Source organism: Lutzomyia longipalpis, chromosome 2 (assembly GCF_024334085.1).
Source record: "Lutzomyia longipalpis isolate SR_M1_2022 chromosome 2, ASM2433408v1".
Taxonomy (NCBI): Eukaryota; Metazoa; Arthropoda; class Insecta; order Diptera; family Psychodidae; genus Lutzomyia; species Lutzomyia longipalpis.
The window spans coordinates 30247453-30261127 of record NC_074708.1 but is presented as its reverse complement, the minus strand read 5'-3'; the positions used below and the strand labels follow the sequence as shown (position 1 = coordinate 30261127).

At 37.3% G+C, this 13675-nt stretch overlaps 4 protein-coding genes across 4 annotated transcripts; 2 read left to right on the top strand and 2 right to left on the bottom strand.

Moving 5' to 3' along the window:
• The first annotated feature begins 169 nt into the window (after nt 1-169).
• LOC129790324 (eukaryotic translation initiation factor 3 subunit H) lies at nt 170-1614 on the top strand. Its single transcript, XM_055827794.1, has 2 exons — nt 170-260; nt 594-1614. The coding sequence occupies exons 1-2, from the start codon at nt 183-185 to the stop codon at nt 1524-1526; spliced, it is 1011 nt and encodes a 336-aa protein (XP_055683769.1). The 5' UTR covers nt 170-182; the 3' UTR covers nt 1527-1614.
• On the bottom strand, nt 1589-4804 carry LOC129790365 (SPRY domain-containing SOCS box protein 3). Its single transcript, XM_055827847.1, has 3 exons — nt 3734-4804; nt 3406-3664; nt 1589-3307 (listed from the first exon to the last, which is right to left on the bottom strand). The coding sequence occupies exons 1-3, from the start codon at nt 3976-3978 to the stop codon at nt 3056-3058; spliced, it is 756 nt and encodes a 251-aa protein (XP_055683822.1). The 5' UTR covers nt 3979-4804; the 3' UTR covers nt 1589-3055.
• Nucleotides 4805-5226: 422 nt separating this feature from the next.
• Nucleotides 5227-11588, top strand: LOC129790182 (menin). The gene is made up of 3 exons (XM_055827558.1): nt 5227-6426; nt 6487-6636; nt 6698-11588. The coding sequence occupies exons 1-3, from the start codon at nt 5393-5395 to the stop codon at nt 7626-7628; spliced, it is 2115 nt and encodes a 704-aa protein (XP_055683533.1). The 5' UTR covers nt 5227-5392; the 3' UTR covers nt 7629-11588.
• Nucleotides 11589-11819: 231 nt separating this feature from the next.
• On the bottom strand, nt 11820-13667 carry LOC129790234 (elongator complex protein 3). The gene is made up of 2 exons (XM_055827658.1): nt 13313-13667; nt 11820-13254 (listed from the first exon to the last, which is right to left on the bottom strand). Exons 1-2 carry the CDS (start codon nt 13544-13546, stop codon nt 11872-11874), a joined length of 1617 nt encoding a protein of 538 aa, XP_055683633.1. The 5' UTR covers nt 13547-13667; the 3' UTR covers nt 11820-11871.
• Between the last annotated feature and the right edge of the window lie 8 nt (nt 13668-13675).

Below are 13675 nucleotides of genomic sequence, written 5' to 3'. Positions count from 1 at the left end.
GTACAGAGACTACTGGGACCAGGCGGTTTTCACCAACGATACTCATTCCCCCCTCAGAGCCCCCCTTCGTAGCGCCCCCATGTAGTTTTTATGCTTTTTTTTTTTAACTACTTTTTAAATTTGGCGCTCAAATTGTAGTTCCAAAAGCAGCCTATAGAGAAGATAATAAAAGTGCACCAACCATGGCGGCCGCAACGAGAAATGTGCGTTCCCACGAAAATATCGCTAATACCATTGAATATGTGCAGTGCGATGGATTGGTGAGTTCAATTAATTAATTTAATGTGCAATGATGAAATTCTGCGTGAAGAAATTTCATTTAATTTGGGGAAAATTGAGAAAAACGCAATGTTTTGGTTCCACGTTTCCATTTTCTCTTTGACGTCTCTTAGGAATCTTTTGAGGGCCCTGGAGGCTCCACCACTGTGCCCCAAATGCCCGTTTCTAGTTTTCTTAATCTAAAAATACTATTTATTTGTTTTAAAAGTTGTTTGGAAGTTTGTAAACTTGTTGAAATGATTTCTTTTTGACCAAAAGTGAGGTTATGTTTTTGGGTCCGGTAACAAAAATTAATTCTTTTGCATCTTTCACAGGCCGTAATGAAAATGGTTAAGCACTGCCATGAAGAGTCAATGAGCAATATGGAAGTAGCTCAGGGTGCTCTTCTTGGTCTTGTGGTGGATCAAGTTTTGGAAATCACCAACTGCTTCCCCTTCTCCAGCAATGAGGACAACATGGACGAGGATGATTATCAAGTAACAATGATGCGTCGTCTACGTCGTGTTAATGTTGACTACTTCCACGTTGGTTGGTACCAGAGTGCCGACGTGGGCAATTTTCTGTCGCTACCAATGCTGGAGTCGCAGTACCACTACCAAACGAGTATTGAGGAATCCGTCGTGGTGATCTACGACACGCAAAAGTCCGCAAGGGGCTTCCTCACGCTGAAGGCGTACCGGTTGACCCCGCAGGCAATTGCAATGTACAAGGAGGAGAATTTCACGCCTGAAGCTCTGCGAGCACTCAAGATTAGCTATGAGAACCTCTTCACAGAGGTACCCATTATCATTCGTAATTCCCCATTGACGAATATTATGATGATGGAACTCACGGAATTGGTTCCGGAGGAGGATGGGACGCATTTCTTGGATCTCGGCACGGCGTCTGTGCTTGAGAATCATCTACGGTGCCTCATGGATCGTGTTGATGAGCTCAATCAGGAGGCAACCAAGTTCAATAAGCATTTGCAGCAGGTGAATCGGCAGGAGCAGGAGCGGCATCGTGTGCTCACAAAGCACGCGCAGGAGAATGCCGCACGTATTGCCAAGGGTGAGGCACCACTTCCTGAGGAGGATGTCAACAAGATGTTTAGACCCATCACCGTACCACCACGACTAAACCCGATGATTGTCTCCGGCCAGATCAACACCTATGCGCAGCATATTTCGCAATTCTGCTCCCAATCGCTGGCTAAGCTCTACATGACCCAGGCGCTACAGGGTGCAAAGGAGAGTAAGCAAAATTAGACGGCATCACAAGCTACCGGAGCATTGCGTGGGAATGCCAGAAAATAATACCCAAAATAATATAAATGGAACATTTCTCAAAAGTCTACGTAAGTTGTCTTTTTATTTGATCATGAAATCCCTTTTGGAATTTTACATTCAGCAAAGATGCAGGTTTACTTATTTTTTTTTCTTTCTCTCTCTATAAATGCGATTATCCACGGAAATTATAAATTAGATTTCTTTTTTTTTTGTTCAAGAGACAGCTATTGTTGGGAATTATACAAGTATTGCACTTAAATGTAAATTGTCCAAAAAGGAGACACCTAACAAAATATTTTGCACTACCATTTACGCCGTTTTTTTTTCCAGGAGAGTTCTTTTTTTTATCCTTAAGATTTTCTACTTGATTTAATTTGTTTTAGCTAGTATTTTTAAATGTGGATTGTCTGTCAGGGCCTTTTTCTCTAAAAGATTTTTTTTCTATCACGCTGGGTGTGTTTTGAAAGAAGTTTTTGTGTCTCTATTCTTTTAGTTTCTATGCCAAAAAAATCTGAGAAAAATCATCTTTGATTCTTTTTTCTGTTTGAAAAATTTAGAAGTTCAAAGAGGCTTCAAAAAAATTAATTAGATGACTAATTAAGGGACACCTCGTGCTTGAATCCTAAGTAAATGCGCCCAAATCCATTTTAGTAGAAGTTTAAAGTAAGATTAGAACAAATCTCCCATGACTTAACGGCCATAAACAATTTGACTAGATTGATTACATAGCTCCCTACCACAGTTTTCTTTTTCATCGCATTTATGCACACTATAAATCTGTGGCTTTAATATAATTTAACATTCTTACACAATATTATTATGTTTTATATTTAGAACATAAAAAAGAGATCTTCGAAATTATCAAAAAGAAAAAAAGAATAAAACTTAACATTAAGTTTTATGACTAGAAGAATTTTACATTTATGGCACTCCTAGAACTTCACGGGATTATCATTCTTTTTTTTTCTTTTAATTAATAAATTACTTAATGATTATACTTAAATCCTTAATACTAAAACTATGTAAGAATAGAAAAATAGTTCTTTTTTCTGTGAGATCTTTTCTTTATTAGAGAGACTAATGGAAATTAAGAACTTTTTTTCTATTCTTCATTCTTTTTTTTTACTTGACTAAAAGGGGACTAGAGATGAATTTCATTTTAAAAATATAATTTTACACTTTTTTTTTAAAGTTATTTTGTTATGAAAAAAAAATGAAAATTAACACATTCAGAGTGACTTCGTTTCTTGTCTTTTGTGCAGCGGTTTTCCATTTATAATACCACAGTTTATTTTCTTTTTTTTTATCTAAAAAGTATGTAAAAATTATGTTTTAAAATTTTCTTTTCTTATGGTAGTTTTTGTTCTGATATTTAGTTGTTTTTCTTACGATGTTCTTGACTAGAAAAGGGTACTAAATGTTTATTTTTTTCTTTGGTTTGTAATGCAAAAATCATTATCTGCCCATTTTGGGGGCAGAAAGTAACGTATTGGAATGTATGGGTATCCTTAAATCATGTACATATCAAAATTATCGACGGGCATGAGGGGTGCAGTGGAATCGCAGAGAGTCTCTTCGAGATATTTGGCTATTCGCGGTGGTAGATTGAGTTGCGGAATATCATCGCGCTTTTTTACGCGTTTCACAATGGCAGCACGGCAGCGATCCTGTAGATTCACAAAGTCACGTCGACATTCCGACAGGAACATCTCCGTCTTGGCTGCTGTAGAGCACACGATGGGATAGAGGGGTTCCTGAACCTGAGAGGCGCATAAAAAGAATAAAATCAATTTTTCTCATAGAGATTGTTGAGAGCTTGTCTCTGCGAAAAATAAAGAAGAAATAAAATAAGTATTACCTCATTGAGACCACGGAAGGCTACACCGAGACAAAGACCATCCTTGTAGTATGACAATGTGCCAGCAATGCCGTCAAATAGTAAGCCCACAGTCGTACCCTGATTCTCCTTAAACTTCTTCGTATAGTGCAAAGCGACCCCATTGTGCCAGAGAAGTCCCTTGTGGGATAGTCCCCATCCATTCTTGTCCTCGCCGAGAAGATTAATGAAGCTGTTCACATGGAGACGAGCATGTTTTGTCCCAATGCCAAACATCATGCTACAAACAAAGACAAAGAATCGTTTAAAATTTTAATTTTAATAAGTTTCTTTTTGTAGCTTCAGTTACCTTGTCCCAAAAACCCTCTGGGATAGTTTAAGTTCCCAATAGTATCGTCCATTGTTGAGGATTCGTGTACCCCTAATACCAGCGGTTCCTTTACTCCAGTTTGGATGAAAATGCACAACACGATTCCCAGGACCACTGAGCCATACTTCCGGTGATCTATCGCGCCTATTCCATGTCCATAAATCCTGACAGCCGTGCTTGAGTGGAATTTCTGCGTCTCTCCTGATTTCTTCTTTGTTCTCCATGACTGTTTAAAGTTTCACCTTTTTCTCGTAGATTTTATATCGAAACACAACCCTTTTCTCCTCACATAAAGTGAGTCATCTCCCGCGTGTCCAACCCTTTGGCGACCACCTTTACTTCCGTGCCTTGCGTGCCTGCTTTCTCATGCGAATTTGCTCGTAGAGCCGGGCCCTCTCCTCATCAACTAGTCTATTGTACGCTGCACTGCCACCCCAGCCACTTGAGACATTCGATCGATAGCTGCGGCATTTATTGTTGGCCGATGGGAGGAGGAAGATATTTTTGGGTCTGAACAATCTGTCGTAGACCCCCAGGACAATGTCTTGTAGATAGAGGCAGATGGAACGGAAGAAGATGAGTAGCAGGAAAACACCCATCAAAATGGGTGCTTCTTTTTCACACAAATCTTTAGGGAGGAGGGTGGAAAAATCTCAAAACTTTTCAAATGCAAATTTCCCCCGAGAATTTACACAAATTCACAATTTTTGCACCTCAATGGGCTTCCTCTGTGTCCCAATGCAATTTCCAAGTACTAGATTTTGCAAAAACTACACTTAATCTTGCAGAAAAAACTAATTTTCTACATTTCGTGATTTTTCAACCCCTATTCCTGATTTTATCGCACAATTTCCACCTGCGCATGTGCGGGGAAAAGTAGCAGAAATGAATAATTTTCCCATCATTTAATCTTTTGAATCATTTTTTATGCTTTGCGTCTTTTAATTCACATTTTAACAATAAAAGAAAGCTAAAGCTATAAAAAGAAAATATTTTGTGAATTTTTCTAAGATTTTTCTGTTTTGAATTAATTTGTTTACAAAAATTACCACTCTGAAGTTTTTTGACACTGGAAAAAAAATCGTCGACTAAATGAGCCGACGAATTCCTCGACTGTCCCACTCGTACATCACTATTGTTGTCTCACTCACATGGAAGGTTTTTCGTAATTTTCTCGCATTTTCCGCGAAATTTTGCGCGAAAATTGGTGATTTTGTGCTTAAAATGCGTGTCCGCCTCGATTAGCACTACAGGTTTGAAGGGTTTGAAAAAGTTTTTAAAAAATAACCAAAAAAAATGTCGACAAGAAAAACTTAGATTTTCACCACTAAATCACCTCCAAAGGCTCCATAAGGACCCCCGGACCGCCCCCAGCAACACCCGGAAAGCAATTTGTCTAAAAACTGGAATTACGCGAATTTATTTTCAACTGCCTAAATATTAAAATTCAAACCTTCTCCAGTGGAATAGACAGATTCTTCCACTGGAAGTCCACAAGAATCACACAGAGAACATTTTTAGAGGGCGAAAAAAGAGAAAAATTGAAAAAATTCAATTGTCAAAACAATTTGCGTCGTTTTTTCCGTGATTGCAAATTGCAATGGATTGCAGCGGGGCGACGTTCTAAGAGACACCACGATGGCGTCTGTGTTGGGAGAGGAGGTGGTCCGATTCTTCCCGCTGCGCAGTAGTCAGGATGTTGTGGATTTGTTCAGGCACCAGCTGGAACGGAATTCCGACGGTCCGGACCTCACGCTTCTTTCAATTGTCACGGGCATCATTGAGAATACCCTGACGCGTGGTCGTGGTGCGGAGGTGGGAACGGCACAGGGTGTCGAGGAGCTGAGTAACTTCCCGGTGATTCCCATTGAAGCCGTTGAGGTGTTATATAAGAAGTTCAGGACCATTCTTGCAACTGTGGAGGGAAAATCAGCCGGTAGGAGTGCACGCCGGGAGTTTGCGACGCGCGAACTGATAAAGAAGGTGTCAGATGTGATTTGGAATTCACTGATAAGGAGTTCGTACAAAGATCGTGCCCACCTGCAGAGTCTCTACAGCTACCTTGCTCACAATAAATTGGATTGCTTTGGGGTGGCATTTGCAGTGGTGGCAGGATGTCAGATACTTGGCTATTCCGATGTGCACCTTGCCATTTCCGAAGATCACGCCTGGGTGGTGTTTGGACGTACGCAAGATGAGACGATCGAGGTGACATGGCACGGGAAGGGCTTTGAGGATAAGCGTGGACAACCTGTTTCAGCTGGTGTGGAGTCCCAATCATGGCTCTACCTGTGCGGCCATCCAGTAATCTGTACACGCCATATGGAAGTTGTTGCACTCGTATTGGCCATAAATCCCTCCCTGAGCATCACAAGCGCCTGCTTGGAGGTGACGGAACTGCAACAGCAGCTACTGTGGCTCCTCTATGACATGGGACACATGGAGAAGTATCCGATGGGATTGGGGAGTCTCGGTGAGTTGGAGGAAATGTGCCAGACGGACAAGAGGCCAGCAAGTGAGGAACTTTACGAGGAATCCGTGCAATCTGCACGTACGTACTACAAGAACTACCATGTGTATCCCTATACATATCAGGGAGGCTACTACTATCGCAAGAATTTGTACAAGAGCGCCTTTGCTGCGTGGGCTAATGCTGGAGATGTCATCAGACTGTGAGTATTTCGATAAGTAAGTTAGGTCCACATATTGATTAAAAATAAAAAAAATTCCAGATACATTTATTCGCGGGACGATGAGGAAATCTACAAGGAGTTGCTGGACATTGCCAATGAGCAAATTCCTCTGATAATGAAGACAGAAAGTTCAGGGCATTCAGCACACAGTATTCTACGGGATCCTCAGTGTTTCGCCAATCTTTTGAGGTATTGTCTATTCACTGAAAATTTATTAAAATATTATAACAATTTCTCTTGTTATTTATAGATTCTACGATGGTATTTGCCAGTGGGAAGAGGGTAGTTTAACACCGATCCTTCATATTGGCTGGGCAAAGCCTCTTGTGAATACCATTTCCAAATTTGACTACGACATTCGATCCCAGGTGACCATCAATTGTGCCAGTGACGAGGAGGATTTGCTATCGTCAATTGCCATAGTGAACCGCAAAGAGGCTACAAAGCATCACATGTTTGAGGAGAGTTTGGAGGAGAAGAGACGACGCGATGGCATGAATAACAATCTCATTACGCCGGGGAAGGAAGACAAGGGGGATGGGGGGAAGAATTGCAAAGAGAATGGGAGTGAGGATGTGGCAAAACTTCCGCCAACACTTGAGGCTCTCACGGCGGCGTGTGGGGAGAAAATTCTCAATCCGGATTTTCTCCTTCAAGGTGGGGGTCAACCGTTTACGGAGACCCAACAAACACCCCCAAATGAGGCTGAAAAGTGTGTGGATGAGGTGAAAATATGCCCACCGCCAAAAGTGGAGGAAGTGAAGAAGGATGAGAACCTCGAGAAGGGCAAAGTTGACAAGGAAGCTAGTGAAAAAGCAAAATTGGAGGCTGAGCTGAAGACACCCTCGTGTGGTGACCCCGTGAAGAATGATGGACCAAAATTTGAGCCGAAAGACGATGAGGATGAGTTACGGCCCAAGAGACCCGTGATAATGCTCTATAGTCACAAAATGAAGGGACTAAAGGATCTCCTACTTGCGGAGAAGCTCAACACACATGCAATCTCCCTTCAGGTCACTGCACAGAGTCAAGTGGGTGGGAAGAAGGGACGAGGTGGTGTCTTCTCATCCAGTCACGGTGGAAGCAATCTCAGTCATTCGGTCTCCATTGGCAGTTCCTCGAGCTTTGATTCCGAAATCAGCGGTGGAAGTTCGCGTCCCAAGAGATCAAGGCGTGAGTAGAAAAGAAAAAGAAATTCCTATCCCATTTTTTTTTGTGACCTCTCTACACTAGAGGTAAAGGCTTTAAGTTTGCAAATTAACCACCCCCTCCCCCCCATGAACTCCCGTAGAAGGCAGGATTGGTAAGAAAATGAACTCTTGTGATTCATTGGGAAGGAAAATTTGACAATTAATGATTGAAATTTTAAGAAAAAAAGCTTGAAAAATTTAGATTTTATCTCACAACTGTGAGAGAATGAAAACTTTCTTTAAAATTGATGTGAAAATACCTTCTGCAGTGCCATTCACTAGAAGAAAGAATGACCTAATTATTTTATTTTTAAAAGAAAGAAAAAAACATTGATTGTCACAAATTAACTCCCAATGAGTGTAAAGCATGAGGAAAAGAATAATTGATTATGGAATGAAGTGATTTTATTTCTTACAAAAAAATATATCTTTAAAAAAGATATTAAAAAAATGTAAGAAATAGTGAAAAGGAGCAAATCAAAAGTATTTTTTGTAGTTTTTTAGCAATTACCTTTTATACAATGATTTCCCGAGGAAATCTTGTTTTAATCACAACTACTTCCTATTATTGCCTACAAAATATTTTTATTTTAGAAATCATATTAAAAATATATTTTTTAATTTTATTGCTTTAACATAATGCCTAAAACTTCTTTATTTATTTATCTGTTGTTCTATTTTTAATCTATTAATTTACCTGAATGTTTAAAAAATGTTCTACTTTTTTAAAATTTTTTTTACAAAGTACATTATATCACGCAATGGTTAAACCATGCGGTAAAAAAAGAAGAAAAAAATTGTTATTAAAAAAAAAAACATTATTTGGTTCCTTGTTGAAAGAGAAGAGATAATGAAAAGAAGAAATTATTGTTGTAATGTGAGAGAGAGAGAGGAAAAAATTGTTGAAATTTTTTTATTCGTTTTTTGTTTATTTGTTGCATTTAATATTAAATTCAGAAGAAGAAAAAAGAACAAAATTCATCAACATTAAATACGAAGAAACAAAGTCAGTTGCAAAGATTTTGCATAAATGGAAGAAAAGTACAAATTCCGTGGTTTCTTGTGCGCAAGTTTAAAAAAAAAAAAACAAAGATAAAAGATTGCCAAGAGCCATAAAAATAAAAAAAATACATTGTTTACTTAAAAAAAATGAAAAAGAAGATAATAAAACAAAAAAAAGCTTTTACTTTCTTGGGATAAATTGAGAATTTTTCCAAAGGGTGGACAAAATCGTCCACATAGTGGACGTTAAAATATCTTTAAATGAATTTTTCTAGAGACGTGGTTAATATGACAAAAAAAAATAATAAAAAAAATAAATTCAGGGGTGCTAGAGAATTTTTGCTGTCTGAAGAGAAAGTTGACAAAAAAAATTATTCAAAAAAAAATGAAGAGCAAATAACACGTCTATAAAATAAAAAAAAGAATATATTTTGAAATAAAATCAAATAAAAGGTGAAAGGATAACAAAAAAAAAAGTATAAAATAAAAACAAATATTAGTGGAAACCCATTTTTCTATCGAGCAATTTTCTTGTATACTTTGTAGTAAAAGATAAAAAGAAAACAATCAAATCAATAATGAAGAACAAAATTAATAGTTGACAAGATTAATCTAAAAATTATTTGCTATCGTTGCTCAAAGTGGTTAAAAGAATTAGATTAAATTGAAACTTAACGTAGAGCCTACATCCTTGCAGTTGAATTGCTGTCCCGATTGATTTCTTAAGTCATTGGAAGACCTGTTTGTAATAATTTTTTTCTTTAAGTTCCTCCCTTAAAATTTGAAGGGAAACTTTAAATTCACGTACCAAGGCCATAGCCAGATTATTCAATATGTGTTTTTAATTATTTATTATACATTCAAATGGTTAAAAACAACGTCTTAGGAGTTGTCAAAATGTAACAAAACAATCAATTTTTAACTTTTTATTATATTAATTCCGCAATTTTAGCGTTTAATGTTTTTTCTAACGTTTAACATTTCTTTGATAATGTTTAACATTTATTTTAATAATGTTTGACAACCCATTTTGAAAGATTGACATTTCTTTTGAACATTTGACGTTCTCTTTCTGACGTTTAACGTTTCCCTTTTAACAGTTAACGTTAGACATATTTTTTTAAGTTTGATTTCCTTTTTCTAACGTTTAAAATTTCTTTTCTATTGCTTAAGAAATATGAATGATCTTGATAAAAAAAACTCTCAAGATTCTTTTATGACGTTTGACATTTCTTTTCTAACATTTGAGGTTTATATTTTAAGACTAACCTTTATTTTTTCAAAGGTTGAACAATTTTTTTGGAAGATTGATTTTTTTAACTTTAAAAAAGAAACTGCCTCAACTTCTACAGAGCTTAGACAACTTAGCTCCCTTTTTGGCTATGCTACTTCGACGTACATACGTGTCCTTAATAATTTCTAATTTTTTTGCCCCTGAGCAACGAACCTTGAGCACGCTTTTACATCATTATGTAGATGACTCAGCATAACGCGTATTCCTTTTCTTCTCACTTTCTATTGATCATAATTTTTTTTGAAAAGTCAGAATAGGTGCTTTTTATATACAATCTGCAACACTTCTATTTTATTATTAATATACTTATATATTTAGTTAATGTTACTAGTAGATGCAAGAATAGAATTTATTATTAATAGATTTTTAATCAGTCATAGTTTCGTTGCAATTTATTGTCATCGTATAGAAAAACAAACGCTTCTTAGCATTATATAATTATATTATGTATTTTATTTTTAGTTTTCTATATTTATATTAAAATTAAAAAAAAAATGAAAACACTGTGACATTCATGAAAATGAAAATAGCTTCTACGTATTTTCCACACTTTTAAAAGCATTATTAGAGAATAGTTTTAGTTTTTAAAAAAAGTGAAAATATTTCCTACAATTTGTTATTTATTTTCTAAGTTTTTTTTTCTATAATTCACACTGAGCACAGTATTTTTTCTTATAGAAATACGTATACTACATTTTTGTTTGTTTTCTTAACTTGCAATTAAAACAATGAAGAAGTTTTTTTTTTTAGTTTTCTCACACTTTTCCCGTAACATAAAAAAAACAGCAAATCAAGAATATAAAATGTTATTGAAAGTATTTAAATAAAAAGAAAAAGAAGAAATGTGTTTGCTGTTTTATGAAAACAAGTAAATAGAAAATATTTATTATAATTAAATAAAACATAACAATGGTTAATATATTTGAATTTCATCATTAAAGAAAAATAAACAAATAAAATGAAATAGATCCAGTAAAGAAAAAAAGAAATGGAATCATTTAATGAAGAAAAATAAAAGAAAAAAATATGAAATATCCATAGAAAAAAAGTTATAAAGCATCAATATTTACTGAAAAAGAATTAAAAACAATATTAAGTAGAGAAAACAAATAATAGAGACCTCAATTTTCTTTTTTAAAAGAATATTCATCCTATATTAGAATTTTTAGAGGCCTGTGATGCAAAAGCAAAATACAGAATTTAACAAAAAAAAAGAAAATGTAAAACCTACATAAAATAAAAAATAGAATAATATAGTGATGATATTGTCTTGCTGACAGAACTTCCTTCTTTTACCTTTGATATTTCTCAGAAAATTATTAAATAAATTGTAATCAAATCTTTCTTTCCACGCCACAGTGATAAAAATTTTCATTGTAATAGTTGCGAAAATAAAAAAAATGCTTTTAAATTTTCAAGTTAAAATGCAGAAATTCACACAAAATAGAAGAAAAAAATGAAACAAAAAAAGTACACATTAGTAAGAATTTAAAGTAAAAAAAAAGAGAAAAATAAAAGAAGAGAAAACAGGATAATTGTAGGCTATACAGAAAATCATCCTGAATGAAGGAGAAAATATATGAATTTTCTGTAATTTGATGTTATAAGTAAAAAAAAATTATTATAGATGTCAAATAAAGAAAATTATATGCAAATTTCTTTTTCTTAATTTTTTATTTCTTCAAATTAATTTCGCACCGAGACTCCGCCTTAAAATGTGTGGGAACCAATGAAAACGATTCTTTCAATAAATCAGCCAATGAGGACGTTTTTTTCACAGATTCTTCTTTTGAGATAAGAGAGAGAATAGAAGAGAGCGGAGAAAGGTGAACTCAGAGGTTACTGGGGGAGTTACCTGCAGCATATTCATCAATTAAAAAAAATCCTTTACAGATTTCAATAAAATAAAAATTTTATTAAAATAGTCAATCAGTGAACCTACAGCGACTTGCTCATATAGGGTCCATCTAGTTCATATCCCAGCTTCCTGTAGTAGTTTCTCGTACCAACACCCGATATAACGGAGATTTTCGTGCTCCCATGCTCCTCTCGTGCAATTCTCTCTGCTTCCTCCATGAGGAGCACTCCGAAGCCCTGATGTTGGAACTTTGTTGGATCCCTCGCTTTCACCGGCACCACGCTCCCGTACACGTGGAGTTCACGTACAATTGAGCAACGCCCCATGAGTTCTGGACGGAAGGTTTCCGTTGAGCACTTCCGTAGGCGCAGAAGTCCAATAAGAATATCCTGGTGGGGATCTTCATACGCCAAGAACGTCTCCCATCCACCATTGGCCACATAGTCCCGTCGAATGAGTTCCACTTCATTCGGATGGATGTTGTTGTGAATCGCCTGAATGCCCACCTCGCGTGTTCGAACATCCCTACATGTCGTACCGAGATCCTTCATTCGTGCCAATGCCAATTCACGTAGATTCCCATTCTCCACACCCGACGTCACCAGGGGCATTGGGATGTCCCGCTGAACGCGATAAATCCTCGTCCAGGGCGGTACTAAAGCGAGAATTTTTGCAATGAGATCTACTAGGGTTGAGGGTGGGTAGGATTTGTAGCGTCCCGTCTTCCACAGCTCATACAGTCCCGTGCCACGAATAACGAGGGTAGGGTAGATCTTCAGGCCATCTGCGCGAAAGTCGGGATTCTCGAAGAATTCAATAAATTGCTCAATATCACGCTCCAGATCCATATTGGGCAGATTAGGCATCATGTGGGAGACAACCTTGAAGCCTGCATCCTTTGACATGTGGAAACTCTCACAGACTGCCTTCACTGTGTGCCCACGATTGGTATCTCGTGCAATATCCTCATAGACAGACTGAACGCCAATCTCGAGCCGGGTGCATCCGTAGTTCAGCATATCACTGAGATGCCGCCTCAGGCAGTAATCTGGGCGTGTTTCAATCGTGATGCCGATGCATTTGACTTTGGAGCGTTCGGAGAATCTCACAGCTTCCGCCACATTGGCACTCGAATGTCCGGACAGGGCGTCATGGAGATTCCGGATAAAATAGTCACGGTAGTCTTCGGGCAAACTCATGAATGTACCCCCCATCACAATGTACTCCACTTTGTCCACTGAATGTCCAAGCTGCTTGAGTTGCTCTACACGATTGTAGGCCTGGATGAAGGGATCGTATCGTGCCCGGATGGCTCGCATCGATGTCGGCTCGAATCCCGTGTAGCTCTGCGTTGAATATTCAAAATCACTATCTGGACCTCCTGGGCAGTACACGCAGATGTTTCCAGTGAAGTTTATATGGGGACACCGGTGGGGTTTGCACATGACAGCCACAACAGCAATCTGAGTTTGAGAGATTTGTCTTAGAGATTCTGCAACATTTCCTTGTTGTGTAACTTACCCCACTGGCTGTCCGAATGGGTTTTGCACGTAACTTGGGCAGGAGAATTTGTTTTGCATCATCTGGGATTGCTGCTATAATGTCCACGAGACGAGGAGTCTTGTCCAGGCCGTACTTTGATGTAATGCTCGCCTTGAGATGATTGAGGTTGACGTCAACACCTTCGTGATGAGCCTTCAGGAGTGCCTGGATGATCTCTCCGATCACCATCACTCGGTGCTCCTCCACAGTCATCTTTTCTTATCTTTTACGCGTATTATTTGAATTCTTTGAATATAAATAAAACGCAAAATGTAAATTTTTTGACAACTTCAACACGTGCGCCACTTAAAGACCAGAAAAAATGCCGATTTTTGCAGATAA